The 20,513-nt window shown below is 43.7% G+C and overlaps 1 protein-coding gene across 12 annotated transcripts in view; it reads right to left on the reverse strand.

The window, feature by feature from the left end:
• UNC5D (unc-5 netrin receptor D) overlaps window positions 1-20,513 on the reverse strand; it is a 567,635-nt gene that overhangs the window by 66,867 nt on the left and 480,255 nt on the right. For 3 of the 12 annotated variants that reach the window (XM_034647534.1, XM_034647529.1, XM_034647526.1), the window contains 4 exons: window positions 19,846-19,878; window positions 5,986-6,000; window positions 4,964-5,242; window positions 1,028-1,405 (listed from right to left, as the gene is read on the reverse strand). In XM_034647534.1, the coding sequence (XP_034503425.1) occupies window positions 1,028-1,405; window positions 4,964-5,242; window positions 5,986-6,000; window positions 19,846-19,878 (705 nt within the window). The remainder of the gene's footprint in view (window positions 1-1,027; window positions 1,406-4,963; window positions 5,243-5,985; window positions 6,001-19,845; window positions 19,879-20,513) is intronic. The other 9 variants (XM_034647537.1, XM_034647533.1, XM_034647535.1 and 6 more) reach the window with 7 other exon arrangements.

Here is a 20,513-nt window from a genome sequence, read left to right on the forward strand (position 1 = left end):
TCTCAGGGCCAACCAGCGATGATTCAGAGCACTACCTAATTCTCGTTGCTTAGAAATCAGAGGAGAGGGGCGCCTGGGTGGCAGAGCGGTTGAGCGTCTGCCTTCGGGTCAGGGTGTGATCCCGGTGTTATGGGATCGAGCCCCACATCGGGCTCCTCTGCTATGAGCCTGCTTCTTCCTCTCCCACTTCCCCTGCTTGTGTTCCCTCTCTTGCTGGCTATCTCTATCTCTGTCGAATAAATAAATAAAATCTTAAAAAAAAAAAAAAAGAAATCAGAGGACAGAATGCCCTCTTCGGCCACTCAGTTAGGTCTTAGATGGCATCTCTGAAGACCAATCCATAGATCGGATGTCGTTTTTAAAAGTGATTTGGTCTATACACCTAGAATATCCTTGTCAAAACATTAAGAAAATCCTCCTTCGAACCAAAAGGAGGAAAAAATTCTTGAGAACTAATTATGTGCATGATATAGCCCTGGACCTGAAGTTTGCATTCAAGAGTGACTCTGTAATGAACCGTTGGTATTACTTGTCATAAAGTAACATTATAGCAAGGTCTATGGACACTGACAGTGTTTATTAGGTCAGTTATGGAGGAAGTTCGACTCTGGATGTCCTTCTGCTAAATTATCTACTAGTGTATAAACCTTGTTTGGCTATAAAACATGGTATTTCTCATTCCCGGCAAGGAATATTTTCAGTTCCTTCTGATCATGTTCTAGGAAATATATTTCAAGGGGGCTTAAACGCTGGGGACCACCCAAACCTTCTGAGCAAATATAGCTGTCAGCTCTAACAGGGCATCAAATGGCACGGCTGATCCTTGCTAAGGTGAGGGCTGCAAAGTCTAACCTTGGTGTTGATTCTGGTTTGCTGTGCAAATCGAGGCGGCTTATCCAACCACAGTTTGTGGCTCTGACACAGGATGGCAGGCATCTCCAAAATGAATCTTATGGGACATTATTGTGTCAACATAAACCACTTAAAAGAACACCCGGAAACACACAAACGCACACTTACCACCCACCTGTATTTGGCATGACCAAGCGTCCTCCTAAGTGGCCAAAGACCCCAGTGGTCCTCAGTTCTGTCCTTGTGGGGAGTGATGAGAGATTCTGGATGTAGGGTGTTTTATTTCTGGGATGTATTGTACTAAAGCTGCGGTTGTTTCCGTGGGGAAAAGTCCCGGAATGATTCTTGCCGTGGTACTCAGCTCTCTCAGACACGCCCAGGGACACCATGAATGAGCTCTGGACTTTGACTTTGATGTCGGACAAAGGGTTGAAGAGTGAGGACTCTGTCATGAGTTCCTTGTCCAGAGGGTCCTGGAGGCAGATGGGCCCGCTGTATGTTCGGCTGACCGTGAGGTCTGGTTGCATGGAGGAATTCAGGAGCAGGGAGTTACCTGGTCAAAGAAAATGGATCTGTCACTCAGAAACAAAAAGGCATCACACTTACCCCCTTGCGTCTGCCTCTCCTAACCGCATAACCACCCGTGCGCCTGCCAGCTGCCCTTCAGGCCCACCCCGAGTGTCTGCGGCAGCTCTCACGGGCCGGTCAGGAGTGACCAGAACCTTCGAATCGGGAGCTCTGGCTTTCCCAGCAGATTCTCTCAGTGCCGCTGAACCCAAATCACTCATTTTCCAGAGCTCCTTGGATGCCATCTTTTCAAAAACAAGTATTTCTGGCACTCTGTCAGGCAACGAACTCAGGTATTATTGTTGATGTGATTATTTTAACTGGCGAAGAGAAGCTTTAAGAAAAAAAAAAGGAAGAAAGATGTTTTGCAATCCAGTTTGGAGGAAAAATAACATCTGTTCATTTTAAATGGTAAGAGGTGACATAGCTAGGTAGGGCTGTTTATAAGTAGAGTGGTGTTGGGGTCAGCATATCTCACGTGGAATTCTGGGCGGTTTCTGGAGCTGGGGGAGGAAACGCTGTGTCCTCGGAGCAGAAGGGTCAGGGGAGCCTACGGATCACTCCATGTCTGAGGAGTCAGTCTGTTCTAATAGCACATATGTCACTCTGAGAGGGAAAAGAGGCCCCCCACCGGGAGAGTGAGACTCCAGATTCTACGTAGGGAAGCAGCTTAGAATGGCTTCCTTTCTATCTCAAAACAACTGAAAACAAAAATCTTTATGAAAACACGAGAAATTGGACTTTCATCTGTTGGGGCTCACTGATTTTTTTCTAGGCCAAATATTAAAAAAGAAATGCCGTGCTATTTTCTGGTGATGAAGTAATCTCATTTATTAGTAAATAACGAAATAACCCTCAGTCCCAAACCTCCCACCCATATCAGTCCATCAATGTGACTTCTCAAATTGAAACCCAAACCATATTAAACAATTTTCCTTTGAGGCCTGACAAAATGTTTAAAGTATGATATTTTTGAAAATGTTGCAATTCTAGGCCGTATCGTATTAGCCTCTATTGTTCTTCCAAGTCATAATTTGTAGCAATGCCAGCAGGAAATCTATAACCCTGACTTTCCCCACCTCTTGGTCTGATGCTCTAAGAATCCAAAATCATAGAGGAGGAGGTTCAAAATGAGATGAAATGGCTTTATAGATCTAAAGGCTCCTTGATGATGCATTTTTTTTTCATGCTTGAGGCTCTAGTGCCAAGACACAATCAAGGAGCTGTGCTTTTTAATGGAACTGCATTGAATTCTACAGGTCTCAGCCTGGTTCTTGTTTATGGTCTTCCCGGGCAAGAAGTGGGACTTAAGAACCATGTCACATCTGAAAAGAATGTGGAACAGGCCCTTCCACCGAGACCTGAAAAATCGCATCCCTGAGTCTCATGGCTATTTCATCTCAAGCCCTCACCTTCTGGAGCTTAATTTTTGGCCACTTTTCAAAGACCCTCCTAGCTTATGTGAAGCCAAGCAGCAAAAAGATTTCCTAGAATTACACTGAAGTCTAACTTAAGGAGAAAATGCCTGATTCTAAAAGTAGGTACATTTGACAAGAGTCCACGGTTGAAGAACGTTGGCTGGTTACTCCACAGCTCCCTTTGGAAAGCCTTTTAAAACTTCTGGTGAATTCGAAGTATGGCATTCTGTTTAAAAGTCTCATCACCGGGGCGCCTGGGTGGCACAGCGGTTAAGCGTCTGCCTTCGGCTGAGGGCGTGATCCCGGCGTTGTGGGATCGAGCCCCACATCAGGCTCCTCCACTATGAGCCTGCTTCTTCCTCTCCTACTCCCCCTGCTTGTGTTCCCTCTCTCGCTAGCTGTCTCTATCTCTGTCAAATAAATAAATAAAATCTTTAAAAAAAAAAAAAGTCTCATCACCCTTTACCTTGCAGTTCTGTTGGCTCAAGAAGGGATGTCTCTCAAGACAATGGAGGTGAAAATCATATGAAGGTCAATGGGAGGTGTATCATTGCAATGAATATAGGGTAGAGTAGAATCTTAATAAAGGATTTTTGCTTTAATCACTAGCTTTGGGATATTCTTGGTTAAAAATAAAAACAAAATGGTAAAGTAAGTTTGGAAGGGCTAGCTACCCTTTGGAGATTCACAACACAATATAAGTTCTAAGGAGGTCCACATGAAGGAGACGTGGTCCAGCTTATGCAAGTCAGCATTCTCCAAATGCTTAGGCGAGGGAACCACCCCCTCACCTGCTGCCTGCCGCTCCAGGGAGCACAATGGCCTCCTGTGCCAAAGTCAGAGGAAACCAATAGCATTCAGACTCCTACTCGTTACATTTATTGAGCACCTTCCATATGCCAAGGACTTATAATCCTTGTTATTTCAGGTCATTTAATCCTCATGTGGATCCTCTGAGTGGATAGGAAGATCCCCATTTTATAGCTATAAAAATTGAGACCCAGAGCATAATCGATTAACTGGGTCATAGAGCAATTTTGGATTCCATCTATCTGACTTCAAAGCCTCTGTCTCTCAAATGACTCTATTTCTTCTATTTTAAAATGTTATGGTCTGAGACCCCGGGGTCTTATTATTTGATGGAAAGATTTCCATCCAGTTTCTTACGTAGTCTAAAAATCAGTTCTTCATTCGGTGTATTTCTGATTAAAACATACGTACTAAGCCATGTACCCCAGTCAAGGGGATGTGTCCCTTTCTGAGGCCAAGCAGGCTGAGACCTAAAACTCTGGTGCCCAGAAGTGTGCAGCAGGCAGGAACGCATTTTGTCTCTGCCGGCCATCTCTCAGTTTCTAGCATGTTCGGGTTCCACTTCGGAACCTGGTCGCTACCCAATCACTGCCAGGCAGTGAGACTTCTCTGGTCCAGGGCTATCAGCGCTAGTCATGCACAATAAATAGAAATAAAGGTGACAATATGGGCAGCCAGGGTCAAGGTGGAAAACTTCACCCTCTGAAGGGAGAGTTTCATTTTTTCGAAACCAAAACCCATAATATAGCTCATCTCCATCTTGCAATCAGAAATAGATTTGGTTCACATAAGAGAATTAAATGACTCTGTTTCGAAAATGAGCATTGCTATAGTTTGACATGATCGATTTCCTTCTCCCTCCAACAAGTTTGCCTTGACTGGGCAACAGGTGAGAGTCCTTTAAGCTGGGAACTTCATTTTTTCTCCTCCTGTTGGCTACCTGACCCCTCACAGATTCTCTGACGTCCTTTTCACTTCTACAAAATAGAAGTAACACCAATAACCTTAAATAGTCTAATTCATATGTAGGGGGGGGGTTATGGTAAAGTAGTTGGTGCTCGGGTTTGAATAATCAGTATTTTAGTTAATATCCTCAGAGCGGGCTTGTTAAAATAGAAAGTCGGATAACCTCAGACAAAAGAACTTGCTAAGTGTGCGAGATATCAAAGATGGAAGTGCCTCACTGAGAACGCTGCTAACGGTAAACTGAGATCCACTCATCCTCGTAGCCAAGGCCTGAGGCAGACGACCCCACCCAGCCTGGTTTCCTAACACGTGAAGACAGTTAGGCAGCGGCTCCCAGTGCCAAGAGCTACCTTCACACAGGGCCGGAGAGCACTGGGGGTCCTGTGTGAGCGTAGTCTCTATGGTCCTGAGGACGAGATGTTGGGGGGACCTACGCCGCTGACCTTGACGGACCGTTTTGAAGTTGAAGGTCTGGAAGCCACCTGTCAATGCAGAAGAGTCAATGACGTCCACGCCATAGTCACTCTGGCTCCGTCTATAAAGGGTGACGCCGATGACCAGGACTGCAACGGCCACCACGGCAGCGCCCAAGCCCGAGTACAGAGCAATGTCGCTGGCGTTCTCAATGCCTGAAAGACACAAGAAAAATCCTAAATGGCCAACATGGGCACAGAGCCGAAGAGCCACCCTGGGATACCAAATGAAATGCTACTGGATTTTTTGGAGCTACCGCTCAGAGAAAATGACAAATGCAGCTAGCCGTAAGTTCTACTCTCACACGTAATCACGTTTCTCAAATATCCTGTATAAATCAGAGGGACACCAGTCAAATATCTTGACTGCATTAAGGTTAGCACATCATAAAATCTTAAAGAGAATCAATTTTGCAAAGAAAGTAATATTTTTCAAGGAAAAACAGACAACTCCTTAATTTACTTGATTTAGGAAGTCATATTCACCCGCACAGTATTTTTTGGCATCTTATTCTTATTTGAGGGGGGACATGAGATCCACATAGGATGACAAAACACGGGCGAACCGCTCTGCTTCTGTATGATGGGCGCATGCATTCACAGGGGGTGGGCTGGGGTGAGAAGCTCATACGCAGTATAGGAGTCGAGAGAGAGAAGACCAGAGCTCACGAATAGGAATTTTTTAGCTTTGGCACCATTCAGTTTCAGAGAACATCGACAACATCAGGTTAGGGTATTTACAATCATTATGAGAGAATTTCTGTCGTGAGATATGGAGGTCTTGGGTCCTAGGTGCTCCGATGTCCATGGTCAATGTTTTCTAGCACCATGAAATGCTAGACTTGATACGTTTTTGTGAGGACTGGTGTCTAAAAGGGCACATGCTGTTTCTCCCATACCTCTCCTACTCCATCCTATTGAATGCAGAGGCAAAGCAAAAATAAAAGCGTTAGTTTGAATTGAGAATGTGGGTGTCTCCCCATCCCCCAAGGTCGGCTGTAGCTGGTTTCCAACTCGTTTGCTAGTTGTCCTTTGGGTGTGGTTCATTCCTGATGACATTCATCATGGCTACTGAGGTTCAGAATGAGATTTATCCGAGACCACACAACCCTGAGAGAGGCTTCATCTTGGAAAGTATGTGGAAGGAGAAGGTGGCAAGTGCTATGTAATTCATCTCCCTACAGATTATGGGGTGAGTACACTTAATAGGTCCCAAAGTAATTACTCTGTCACCCTGTATTGGGTTTAGAGGCTAAAATAGAGCTCTCGTATATTCACCCTGTAATTGCATGGTGCTTACTATGCCTTCACTGCAGCCTAATATGGTACTTATGTTATCAACTGAGGGCTACTAGCCACACAGGTAAAAGGAATTTATTTTCGACAAAGTTAGTGGACTGTAAAATAAGGCACTACCAAATTAAAGAGTGAACGGGGAAATCAAGCAGAACCAGTTCAGCAATAGGGCAGCAAACACATACAAATAATTCGCAAGGGCGCGTAACCATACAAAAGAAAGGTATCTGAAAGGTTAGAGGATTATAAGACACTGTCAATGACCAAAACAGCTCAGGGGGTGTTGAGAAACGGGGTGTAACTCGGGTTTTAGTTCCAATGTCTTGGTGGTCCCAGTGGAGAGGGAAGGGGATGGAGGCTTCAGAATGGTGGTCTGCTCTGACCGCCCAGAGCCAGGCATTTGTTAACTGGAGCCGATCCCAAGGTTCCAGGGTCTGCCTGTGTCACAGAGAAAGGGAAGAGCAGCTATGCTCCCACTTAGGCTCCCACCCTCCCTCTACTCGGTTAAGCTCCTTGGAGGATGTAACTATACACAGAGCAGAGAGAGGACACAGAACACAGCCGGGGACCAGGAGTAGTGAGAGAACTCTGGCTTGAAACCAATCAGCCTGCCCCCTGCTTGCCACTACTGACTGATGACACTATCAGCTTAAAAGGCGTCTCTGGGGAAAACACACCTGCTTAGCGTCTGAGTGCAGACAGAGCAACAGCCTGGCCGTGTACTGAATACAGCTGCTGAGATGGCAAAGCAGACACAGTGACCCCTTTAGCGTCCCAGGTGCTAAAACAGGAGCAGAAGCCAGGAGGATGACCAGGGCGAAAGACTTCTGCTGGAAATGGACATCCCTAGACCGGGAATATCCAGAGACGAAACCGAGTAATGGGAACAAGTTGTGTTTGTTCCTTTGTATTCCTGTCTTGTTCTTTGTTTCCACCTCCTTGCTGCCCAGACAACCAGAATTCTCCTTCTCAGACACAAACCCTGCGCCTTCAGACTGAGATTTAAATGTTTGATATGGTTCAATGTGTTTCCCAAGAATATTTCCAGAATCTCTTTGACTTAAGAGAATGAAATACTGAATTACAGAATTAAAAAAAAAAAAAGTATGGGGACTTTGAGGATGGGGGTCGGGAGACAAGGGAGAGAGACCATATGGAGGGCACTGTGTCCTTATAAAGCTTAGCCTGGCACTTGGTGGGACAGTCTAATCTAAAAGCCAGAGGCAATCGACTCCTACAGGAAGATAAGCAACGTGGTATTTACTTTACAAGAACAATCTGTCTTGGGAATTAAAAACTCCAGAATCTAATAATTTCATTTATTCAACAAACATTTGTGAAGGGTCAACCATGCCGTGGAAATGAGGATGCACGGATGAATTAACGTATTCTTGTTTCTTGTCCAACAGTAATGATGAGATTGACAGGGACAGACACAAGTTACTCGAAGCCACACGTGTGTGTATGGAGAAATGTAATCAGACTCCTTATCCATGCTCAAACCCTTCCAAAGTGGCCCACAGCACTTCTTTCTTCTTTCTCTTCTTTTCTCTCTGTTTTTACTTCACCTTATTCTTTTGTCTTTTTTCCTCTGCCTCTGTCTTTTCTAATCCATCCTCCAGGAAAGGAGAGTGGTTTCCCCTATAAGGTGTGCTGAAAATGTAATCCATTCACTTTTCTTGTGTTCAGGACAGGCTCCAGGAGAATCTGAGATTTAGTTCCACATTTTCCACTACAACTTCAAGGACAAGGGAGGAAGTGGGGTGTATGCGTGCACGTGTGCACACAGGCACACACTCAATTCTTATCCAAACACTGGAGGCTGCCATTGCTCCTTCCCAGGGGAGTCTTTCTAACCACGTGACCACTTGGCACTGGCACTACCCAGGCACTGACCCTTTTCTCCACGCCGTGTCAGTGCTCCTGCTGCCCTTTGCTGTACTGCCGTACACCCCAAACTCAACTGTAATTTACCTGCCACATGGATGTCTACTAGTGAATGGCAGGTCATTGTAAAGTATTGCCCCACTTCACTGCTCATCTAGGTACCACTCATCCATCAGGTGCCAGCTCAAGGTCCACCTCCTCCAAGTAAGCGACCCTGGCCTGGCCAATCCAGCCAACCCTGCCAACCATGTTCTTCTAAACTCCAACATCACTTCAGGGTTCCTACAACTCACGTTGGATCATCCTTTTTATTGTTTATCTGAATGCCAACGTATTCTCCTTAACTGCTTTAAACACTTCAAAGGCAGTGATTGCAATTTCCCACAGAAATTTTCAAATCACTGCAACTATTTATTGACTGTTTGCCTGGTCTTCCACTGTGGGAAGAGAAGTATTAAAGAAATCAGTCTAAGGTTGATTACAGAACTCTTGCCACAGGGACTCCCTTTATATTTAACACATACGTGTTTATACCTATCTGCTTGCTCACATACACATGTGTTGCTGGTCTGTTTGCTCAAAGTGATTTTGAACAGAAGCACTGAGACCCCGTGACTGGTAATACTATTCCGCTTTCTGTGGGCACAGGATACATTTCTCTGACTTTGTTTCATGAATGAAGCTTTACATATCAATGTGTTATTGATGTCTTTCCTGTGTTTTCACCCCCATTTTCCTTGATCCAAGAATCACAAAAGCTTTAGGCAAAGCACAGAAGGACCCAACATGTGGTACAAAAACATGGTTGTGTAGGGGAAGGGAAGGAAAAATAAAATAAGATGAAAATAGAGAGGGAGGCAAACCATAAGAGGCAGAACTCTAGGAAACAAACTGAGGGTCGCTGGAGGGGAGGTGGGTGGGGGCATTAAGGAGGGTACTTGGTGGAATGAGCACTGGGTGTTATATGCAACTGACGAATCACTAATTCTGCCTCTGAAACTAATAAATTGTTGCGTAAAATCTACACCTTAGAGAAAACAAAACAAAACTGAGAACTGACTGAGAAATCTCTGGTATTCCAAATTAGTCAGGAACTACTGAGGAGCACATTCGTTGCTGGAAGGAGTGTGGAATATCTGCAGAGAAAGGCTGCAAAGATTAACAGATAGCTGGAAATTAGGGCCCTGGAGAGGATATGTTTATGGGTTCATTTGGCTTGGAGAAGAGAGAGAGAAGTAAAGTGACCGGAGGTGATCTTTAATGCACAGAGGGTTGTCACAAGAGGAGAAGAGCCCCACAGTAGGCACTCAATGACCCTTCCTTTAGGATGACGCGAGGAACCAACGCTCACAAGGACTGAAAAGGAAGACATGGCCTTTTATTATAGCAATTGAAACTCTGGTTAGATATTAAAATGACCTTTTCTACAGTGAGGGTTGTTAAAAAGAGTGTGCTGTGGTTCTGAGGAAGACTGAAATTTCCGAGAGTCTCTGGGGAAAAAAAAGGCAGCATGACTTGACAATTGTCTGCAGTCATTTTATTTACTTATTTTTGGTCAGAGCTGGTGAGAAGTGGCCTTTCAAAGCCCCCGTGAACTTCCTCATGCAAGGAACAGGCATTGCAAGTTCCATGTCTTTAAGAATTGCCATCACAGCTAGTCACTTGAAGGAACTAATGTAGTCCCCGAAGGATGAAATACAAGGGCTATTTACTCGGTTTGCCTTTCTTCACATGACTCCCATGTGAAAGACTGATTATTGCCACTAATTAATGGGAATATAACTCAATTCTCATGTTATGAGCTTAACTATATATCAAATTAAAATCTATTTTATAGAATTAGATAGCTACACAAAATTAATAAAGGAGCACAGCAAATGCCTTTCGAAACATAGAATATTCTGTCTCGCATTAAATATGGTAGAACGACCATTGCTGCCATTTCAGGAGCAAAACCAACTTGAATTGGCATATACTAGAGACGAATTACCAAGGAACCCACACGGTCAAAATTCACATGTGGAAGACAGACGATGGAAGCTATTGCTGTGCTCACTCCCCTAGAAGGGCAGCTCCTGGCCATCTCAGGACCTGCCCCTGGCCCCTTGCACAGCCAGTGCTGTGGAGACAGAGTCACGTGCCAGAATATTTAATTAGATGCTGAAATATGATAGAAGTTTCTGTTAGAGTTGTTTATCCTTGCTGTCACTGAGAAGCACTTTTTTTTAATAACATGTCAGAAAATAGCTTTAAATGGTCAGCCATGGCCAACCATGGTGAACCATTCCAATTATATTTGCACTGCTTGGAATCTTATAATAACCCTTGTACCAATCAGCACCTTGGCTTTTCTGATCTCCCGTCAAAAACCTCATTACTGTTATTGTGGTGATTGTTGTTTTACTGTTGTAGCGAATGACCAAAGAGCCAATTCCTAAATGCGCTTACCATGTGCCGGGCGCCATTCTAGTTCAATAGGGCGTCCTCCTGCTCCCCCGCCCTTCTTTCTAGCTGAAGAAATGGAGGCCGTCCCCTGTGAGCTCACTCCCTTACACTCTAAAATTCCTCTGCTCTTTCACGCACATTTCCTTCCCTTTTCTCTGTTCCCTGAGGAGCTGTTCCTCTTCTGTGTCAGGCCGGCTCTGATTCCAAGCCCTCTCCTGCCTCCACCGGGACCCACACTCATTCATTATTCCCTTTCGGTCTTGCATCTTCAGACTTTTCCTCTGCATCCGAGCCTTGCCCTCTGGCTCCACACACACTCTAGTCTTCTTCAGTCACCTCTCCCCAAATCCTTCGCCCAACTTCCTCTCCAATAAACTTCTCGAAGATTCGGTCTTCTCTGCACCCATGGATTCTTCGCTCTTTGTTTAAAAGAACTTAGAGCATTTTTTTTTTTTTAACGTTCAGCATTTCTTAATAGGTGTTTTCTTAATATAGGATTTCCCTAACCAATTCACTGCTGTCCCTGTTAAGGGAATAAATAAAATACCCGTATAAGGGGAGAAAATGTTTTAGGAAGTATAAAAACAGACAGGATGCAAGGAGAAAACCCATCTTCCAACTACTCCTTCTCCAGAAGTGGTCTTGATAGTATCTTTGAGAACTTTGGGGGGAAAAAGATGTGAATGTCCTTTATTTATTTATTTTTTACCCTAAAGGCTCCACATTATATTTTCTTTCCTGTACTTTGCTTTTTGTTGTTTTGTTGTTTTTTTTTTTTTTTTCCCACATACAGTATCTTGCAGGTCTTTCCTATCAGAACCTAGAGATGCACTTCGTTTCTTTTTACATTTGCCTAGCCCATGGCCAGGCGGTATGATAATTTAATCAGTCCAGTATTTCTGTATTTGATTGTTCTCTTACCCTTTAAGGTCTGTCTTTCCACCAAATCACTGTTCCTTCTTGAAGGCTGTTTACAACCACTGCCTCAATAGTAATGTTCTCTGTCTTACTCTTTCCCACTGCTCTGTAGCGGTAGACAAGCCAAGCCAACCCTCCTTCTAGAGAGAGAAAAAAATTCCTTAAACTCAATTCCCTTACCTTCTTCTTTCTTACTTAAGTAACCACCCTTCATTCTCTAAGTTCTATAAACAGACTTTAAAGCTCAGTTCTTAGCCCCTTTCCTTTCTCCATGCCAATCCAATTGAACAGTCACTCCCAGTCAGTGCTATTTCCTTGATGCCTAACACTCTCTACTGGAGATCTCCTGCCTCATCTCCTGTCTGCAGACCTCATGCCGTATCTCCTTCCTGCTCAATGGACAAAACCCGTTGCATGTTGTGCTGACATCTCAGATCTGTCATCTGACTTCTAGATTCATCGTTCTCATCTCTTCAAATATTTTCTTCTCTTGAATTCCCTTTCTCAGGTAATGTGACACCATGAGTGAGGCCAAAGAGTCATCTTTCACTCTGTCCTCATTGAGTCCCTCCCCAAACCACTCATATGTCTTACTCGTTATATCTCCAGTGCCTCTCGCGTCTCAATTTCAAGACACCCCACTTGACACCCATGGTGTACAGTCTCGTCTTGCCTAGTACCCAGTCTTGGTCACTCAGAGCCATTGTACACGTGGATTAGTCTTCCCAAACACAGTCCTGGTACTGCCACTCCAACACCTTTCATTGACTCTCTGGTAGGAATTGAGTCCACTCCAACAGGGACTTACATTATGGCTCAAGACACTTATGCTCTGCACCATCCCATTTTTCAGAAGCTTTCACCCACTTCTCATTCGTATGGACCCCACTCTCTGGCCAAGTCTGAGTACTCATTTTTTTCAAGTAGGCCTTGTTCTCCAGGAGACTTTTTTTTTTTTTTTTTTTTTTTTTTTGGTTCAGATTTTTTGCTCCTACTGAAAGGCTCTCCCCTCCAATACCTGTTTCAATTTTAACCATTCTTCCAAGATTTGCAATAAAGGTAATCTATTTTATAAACTGATTCTTGATAGTGCACGTTCAGGAATGTTCTATTCCTCCTTTAAGCAAAGCTGCCAGATTTAGCAAATAAAAATATGACACAGTTAAACTTGAATTTCAGATCAACAATTAATAATTTTAGTGTATTTCCCATGCAATATCTGGAATATGCTTCTGCTAAAAATTTATTTATCTGAAATTCAAATTTAACTAGGAGTCCTCTCTTTTATCTAGCAACTCTACCTTTGGCTGCAAAAGAACTGTGCTTTTCCCCATCAGATAGGAAGACCAAGTTAGAGTAGGGATAGACTCAAAAAGAACAGGATTTGAACTCCAGCCCTTGAGAAAAACGACTTCACTTTAATTTCCTATCCTCAAAACTGAAGGCACAAACTCTGTAAACTTTGAAAATACTGACAAGTGGAGAGATAAGGCCTGTGAATTCACGTTCTAACAAGCAACCTGGGTTATTCTCTTGCCCAAGAACATAGTGGTCTATCAACTACTCCTCTGTGCTTAGTTCAGAGGTATATAATGAAAACACTCCCATCACATTCATTAAGAGCAGAGTCAACAATATCATTGAAAACAGTAGTAAGAAAAGGCACACACTTATGATAGGATAAAAATTGGATAATGAGGATATCAGAAGTGGTAAGAAAATTACAAATGTTGCCTATAAAGACATATCGGATTGATTCACAGTAGGGATGATCGTAAAGGATAAAGCAAGTCATGCAATTTGCAGAAAGTGCTGTATTTATGTAACAGAAAATAATCAGGAGGGGAAGAAAAATGATGGGCAAAATACAAACAACAACAACAAAAACCTCTGCGTTTTAAAGCATGGCTAGAAGATCAGCATTGATGCCAGTAGCCTAATGTCAGCTTAGAAGAGCCTAAGTCTGCTCAGAATGTAAGGGTAGGTCCCAAAGTTACAGACAGTTCTATGGGCTCAAGGCACTACTCAAGTCTTCATAGCCTAAATGAATGTCCAAATGTAGTGTGGACCCTGTATCTTCTGAGGTATTCCCAAACCCTGGGAAGATCGCAGAGGATGGTGATTCCCAGGCTCCATATGATGGCAATATCGATGAAGGCACTGTATTTTTGGAAAAGATGTAGAATGGGATGGGTGTTAGTAAGGAGTATACCTTGTTTTTAGCCTTTGAGGACACATTTGGACCACTCTTTGATGGAAATGATTCTGGAAAGCATACGCTTTGGGCATTGACTTTGTATCTGGTACAGAATCGATGATTATTCAAGATTGTTCCTTCCCCTTTTCTCAAGTCATATATCATCTTCTATGTTGTATTGAAGTTGTGGGGAAGAAACATTTCTTATTTTTTCCCTCTTATTCAGTGAGACAAGACTATTTATATAGAACCATTGTATAATAAATAGCTACTACATAAATGAATAAAAATATTTAGAAGCAGACTTTATTTTCACCTTAACAATAAAAGGCCCCATGAGGAGTTAACAGGGGGATGTGAGGCATTAATGCAAGTGTTTTTTGAGCATCTCATACATACTAGGCCAGTGGTGTATGCTACAGGTGTGAGAGTAGATAAGACTCAATCCCTGCCTGTAGGTAGATAGGATAATGTCTGAGAAGGGTAATCCAGACCAGCATCAGGGCACTGAAAATACAGAATTAGGGAAATAGTTTGATAATGGGTAAACTACAGGAGTAACTAATGCAGGCTTGGTGGGTGAAGGTCTTGCAGGGGATCTGAAGGAAGAATGAGCTTAACAAGTTAAGGATTAGGTAGCGCGGGGCACCTGGGTGGCTCAGTTATTGGGCATCTGCCTTTGGCTCAGGGTGTGACCCTGGGGTCCTGGGATCCAGCCCCGCATCGGGCTCCCTGCTGGGAGCCTTCTTCCTCCTCTCCCACTCCCCCTGCTTGTGTTCCCTCTCTGTCTGTCTGTCTCTCTCTGTCAAATAAATAAATAAGACCTTTAAAAAAAAAAAAACGGGTTAGGTAGCGGGAACGAGTTTGTGGGCAGAAGTAAGAGAATGTATATGCGAAAATGGGCAGAGGGTATTCAGAAAGCCCAGAAGCTTTATTTGGCTGAAGAATATAGGAAGTGGTGAGCAGGTAGGAAGTAGCTTACCTAATGATTAAGCTGATTGAGAAAAGCTGATATGATGCAGAAAAGGAAGCTGAGACCAGATCAGGTACGTGTTCAGTACGTTGGACTTGATCTTGGAACTAATGGCAAGCAATTGAAGAGCTTTAAACACGGAGGTGGTGTGAACCAGAATTTATGTTTCAGAAAGATCAGATAAATTGATGAAGGGCAAGACTGGATCCAAGGAGGCCACTGTAGAAATCCTTGTTGGGAATGAAGATGGCCTGAACTTTTTAAACTTTTCTTCGGGGACATCATGTTCTTTTCTTTTGGTTTTTCTCTTACTCTGCTGCCTATTACTTTTCTGTCTTCTCTGCAGTGACTTCTGATCTCCTCTACATGTTGATGCCCTGCAGGGCTCAGTCCTCCGCTTTCTTCCCCGTCTCCATGCACACTCATTACCCCGGGATCCCTTTCAACCTAATGGCTTTAAATATCATCTGGACACTGACAGGCCCCAGATTTATGTCACCAGCCAGGACTCTCCTCTGACCTCGAGACTCATACATTCAACTGCCCGCTCAACCTCTCCATTTAGATGTTTAAGAGGTATCTCAAAGTTAGCACTAGTAACACTGAACTCTTGATTCTCTCTCCAGATTTGCCAGACCACAGTTTCTCCATTATCAGTAACGGCAACTCCATCCTTCTAGCTGCATAGCCAAACTTTTGAAATCACGCCTAACACCTTTCTTTCTCTCACGCTCGATATCCATTCCATCGGCAAATCCTTTCTGCCTTCCAAAGATATTCAAATATGACCCATTTTTACAATCTCCAATGTTGTCTATCTAAGCCAAGCCACAGTCATCTTGCACCTTGGTACTTTAAGAGCCTCCATATTGGAACAGACGAGATTACTGTAACAGATTATTGTTAAAACAGATCACTGTAACAGATCTTGCTTCTGCTTTGATCCCCTACTCAATGCAGCCAGTGGAGTTTATCCTCGCAAATATTAGGTCATGTCACTACGACTAACGCTCAATGGCTTCCCTTTGGTCAAAGTGATTATAATGGCCTGTGATATGTCTGGCAGTTTCCCCTCTCATCCCACTTCTCTGATCTTAGCTATCGGGACTCTTTCCTTTGCTGCTCTGCTCCAGGTATCCTGGCCTCCTTGCTGATCCTCAGACACTCCAAGCAAGTCCCCACCTCACAGCCTTTGCATCTGGTGTTCCCCTTGTCTGGCACACTCCCTCCCAGACATCCAGAATGTTTGTTTGTCAGGTCTCTACTTAAATGTCATTTTTATACAGTGACCTACTCTGACCCCGCCTGAGCCCCTTACCCTGCTTTACTCCCCTTTACAACACTTACGATCAGAAATATAGGTTTTCTGGTTTGTTAGCATCCATCCATCCCCACACACTAAAATGGTAAGCTTGCCGGAAGCAGAAACTGCACCTGTTCAGCTCGGTGCTGCTTCCCCACCGCCGCTTCCTAGCGCGTCGTAAGTGCTCAGTAAATAGCTGTTGAGTGAATGGTGGGATGGACATGGGTAGAGTGAAAATGGAGAAATGTTGATGAACTCCAGAACAGTCAGACTGTAACGATTCATTGAGCAACGAGCAGAGCAGGAGATAGGAGAGGAAAAAGAGGGGTCTCAGAGACTGCCCAAGTTCTGCCTCTGGACAAGTGAGTTGTTGGTGTGGTACTGACCGAACTAGAGAAGATGGGATGCGGGACTGGATTAAGAACAGGGGCAGAGAAGGAGAAATTCACTTTTGAAAAAGTTGAGATGAAGGCACTTGGGAGACGCTCACCTGGAGCCGTCCTGGAGGTGGCCGACTCTGGAAGTGCTGATGGGATTTGTGCGAGCGGGCATTGCTGTTAGATACTACATGGAAAGGAGATGAAGAGAAGACCGTGTGTGCGTGTGTGTGTGTGGTTCTGGGTTACTTTTTAGGGGAAAGTGGAATCCTTCTCATCGCTTAGGTGAATGTGCTGAGCGAGCCACTCCTCAGGAGCCCAGGGCCCTTCAGAAAGCCACAGCCCCAAGCCTCCAAGAAGCCCCATTGTCTGAAGGCAGCCTTTTTTCCATCTGACTCTGGGGGTGTGTGTTTGCCGTTCAGAACCTACTATATTTTACTGCACCTCCTGACATTGTTACACAACATTTATTGAAAGCACATTTGATGGTAATGAAGTTTCTATTAACTATGATTAAATCTCATAAAGCACCTGAAGATAATTTAAGATGTGCAGAAGCAGAAAATGAAACATTCGGTTTAGTACATTAGGAGACGTAATTGATTAAATTATCTCATTTACAATAAGTGCTTTCATGAGCTATGTGGTGCACATATTTTCCCCAGTTTGTCATTATGATTTGCCAACAGATATCTTAAGACCTCACTTTCTCTTTACACCTCCCTGCAACTCAAAGAGGGCTCCTTGGCCTGCCTGCTCGCAGAGCAGTGCTCGCGAGCTCTGAGTAACGTCTTCTATCCACCAGGCCTTCTGGAGGATCACGTGTACAGCTATATATGGGAACAGGTTGTTTCTCAATTATCTTCATAATTGACTTTGATTTTGCATCAGTGATGATTCATGTAGTCTTCAGCTAAGCCCCTCTTTCACTGAGCAACCGCAGCCTGAATTTGTAAAATGCACTCCAAACCATGCAGCTTACAGAACCCCGACTGTATTCCTCTGGGAGCCTTTTGCAATCACATTGATTCTGTTAAGGTTTTATTTTTAGGAAATCACAAATTAAAACAGTTTAAGCGATTCCGTTGCAGTATCCAGCAATTAAGCATGGTGTTCATGAGCGAGAACCCCAAGCAAAAACTAATTCAGGAGTCCCTGAGGACTAGAAATAGCTACTGTGGGGTTTATGGCTGGAAGTACAGATGTAACCAAATTAGAATGGCACAGGACTCACAAACTAAGCGTGAAATTAATTTTTAAAAAACACATTCCTAAGTAACTCTCACGGTGGCCACCACATGGATACCCATGATCTCGCGGGTGTTCCACATGACCGCCGGTGGGGGACATGGCTATGTCACCAGGAGGCAGCTGGGAGTCCAGCTGTCACCCTGCGCTCTTGACACACGCTCAAGCCAAATATTCACTGACCCGAATTTTTTCCTCCCTCCCTCAACATACACGTATACACACACATACACCACCAGGTTCCCCCACCTTCAACCTTCCTGAGTTCAAAATCAAGCAAACTGGAGATCAGGGAACCGCTCCCTAAGTGCCAATCATGACTTGACCAGCAGACCTCAGGGGAAAAAAGTTAAGGAAGTTTGTTATTGTTGTTTTGCAAAGTTCTCAGACTCAACGGCCCCCTTCTCTCTCTAGCCTGCCTGAAGCAACATAACGCAGTATGAAACTAACAGCTTTTCTGGATCTTTCTCTCACTTCTCCTGACCCCTGTCCCAAGGTACCTATTTCTGTCTATCCTCGCAGGGTCTTAATTCCTTCAAAGAAGTTAGCTCATAAAAACTATTAGCTCTCCCAAGCTATTTGAATTTTAATACCATAGGATTTAAAAGATCAAAAGTCATTTGCTTTATATTAAAATGGGAGATACTGACCAGGGACACCTTCTACAAGCTTGTAAACTAAACCAGGCAGCTCGTTACCTCTCCTGTTGCTAAGAGCTGTGTTGCTGATGCCTTTCTGTCTCAAGATTTCCCCAGTATGCTTGACATACTTCTGTGTGCTTCAGGATCATGTGAGGAACATATGAACACATAGATTCACAGGAGGACCCTCCCCCCGCCCCCCCATCTTGTTCCAGGGATCCGGATCTATTTGTTCTCTTCTGACGTGGGGTGTATTTAACAAGCTCCCACCACACCCCATGATTCTGATGCACATGGCTGCTGATCCACTTTTTGAGAAATATTTTCTAAGACAGTTACTCTCAGCCCAAGATGCACACTGGAATCTGAGGATCTTTTAATAAAGAGGCATTCCTGCCCTTCTATGTGGAATCTAAAAAACAAAACAAATGAGCAAACAAAACGGAACAGATTCAAAAATACGGAGAACAAAGAGGGGGTTGCCAGAGGGGTGGGGGGATGGGTGAAACAGGTGAAGTGGATTAAGAGGTACAAACTTCCAGTTATAAAACAAATAAGTTACGGGATTTAAAGTACAGCATAAGGGAATATAGTCAATAATATTGTAATATCTATGGTAATTAGACTTATCACAGTAGTCATTTCCTAATGTACATAAAAGTGGAATCACTGTGTATATAATATTGTTTGTCAACTATACCTCAAAGGAAAAATACATATTGAAATATGCATTAAAAAATTTAAAACCTAAACAAACAAAAAACAGGGATTCTAACCCACCCCAATTCTGATTCCACTGGTCTGGGGGTACAGCCTGAGAACTGGGGTTTTGAAAAGGCCTCCAGGTGGTTCTAAAGTTCAGCCAAGGCTGCAAACCATTCATTTTGTGAGGCTTTTCCCAAATCTGCTGGCTGTGTATGGTGGACATAAGGCAAAGGACTGCCCAGGAGGTAAACCTGTGGATGGAGAGCTCAAGCCAGCACCTGACACCAAACTTTTCAGTTGCTGATGATTTCTCTGTGGAATGCTGGTTTTTTAATCTCCCCAGTTGCCATGGAGTTCACGGTTTGCATGGGGGGGGGGCTCCTCCTCCTCTCCGGTGGAGAGGCATGTAGTCAGGCTCTCGCCCAAGGCTGCTCTCCTGAAAGCTTGTACTGACAAATATTTATTAATTTTAATGCTATAAATCTCCTCAGCAATAAGAATCCTAGATGACATTTGCAGAGAAATGGATTTATAGGCAGGCAGCATCAAGAGGAGAGATTTACTTTTACTCTGAGGGAGGGGCGGGAGGGCGTGCATATTTCCTTTTGATTTGGACCTCTGATATGTGACTCCAAACCTGATGAGGAGAAGCCCTGAAAGTCCTGGGTCTTTCACACAAACTTCAATTCTGTTTGGCTCCTAAGCAAATACAACAGTAAGGCAGCAAATATGAGAATAAATTATATTCACAAGAGGAAAAATAACTTACTTTGGGGTTTTATTTCATGAAGAGGTTTTTTATCTAAAAGAAAGAAAGAGAAAAAAGAAAGTTTCATTTAATAAATTTACACGGAGCAGAGAGATTTCCTATATCACTGTACGTCCACCTCTATAAATGAAACATTTTCTCTGTTTTTGCAGACGATATGGATTATGTTGTCCGTATTTTTCCTTTCACTCTAATTTTGTGTTTTTTCTCTTGCGCGATATTTTCCTGGGGTGATTGCTTCATTCCTTTGATTTATTTATTATTTTTTCTTTTCCCTCAGGCTTACTAGAGTTTCTCTCTTGTTGCATTTGCTAGATTCTTATCAGCATGCTGAGCGCAGGGAGCTTGCAGCGAGTCCCTAGTTCCTATAAGGTCAGAAGATTGCACAGGTATGGGATGCTATGTGACTATATGTGGCGATGGAAAAAATGAGCTGGTGAATACATATTTAGGGGGCTCCTACATTGGTTCAGCGGTTATCATAGCCTAGATGAAAAAGTTGCAGGCTATGCGTTTTGCCCTTCCCTGTGGAGGATGGCTGCAGTACTGTGAGCTTGCTGGAGGTTTGTCTGTCTCATAGCCCTCTGATCTGTTACAGTGTGTACCGCCTCTCTGAATGGAGCAGTTTTTTGCATATCGCTCTGATCTGTTACGATGTGTACCATCTC

Source organism: Ailuropoda melanoleuca, chromosome 18, assembly GCF_002007445.2.
Source record: "Ailuropoda melanoleuca isolate Jingjing chromosome 18, ASM200744v2, whole genome shotgun sequence".
NCBI lineage: Eukaryota > Metazoa > Chordata > Mammalia > Carnivora > Ursidae > Ailuropoda > Ailuropoda melanoleuca.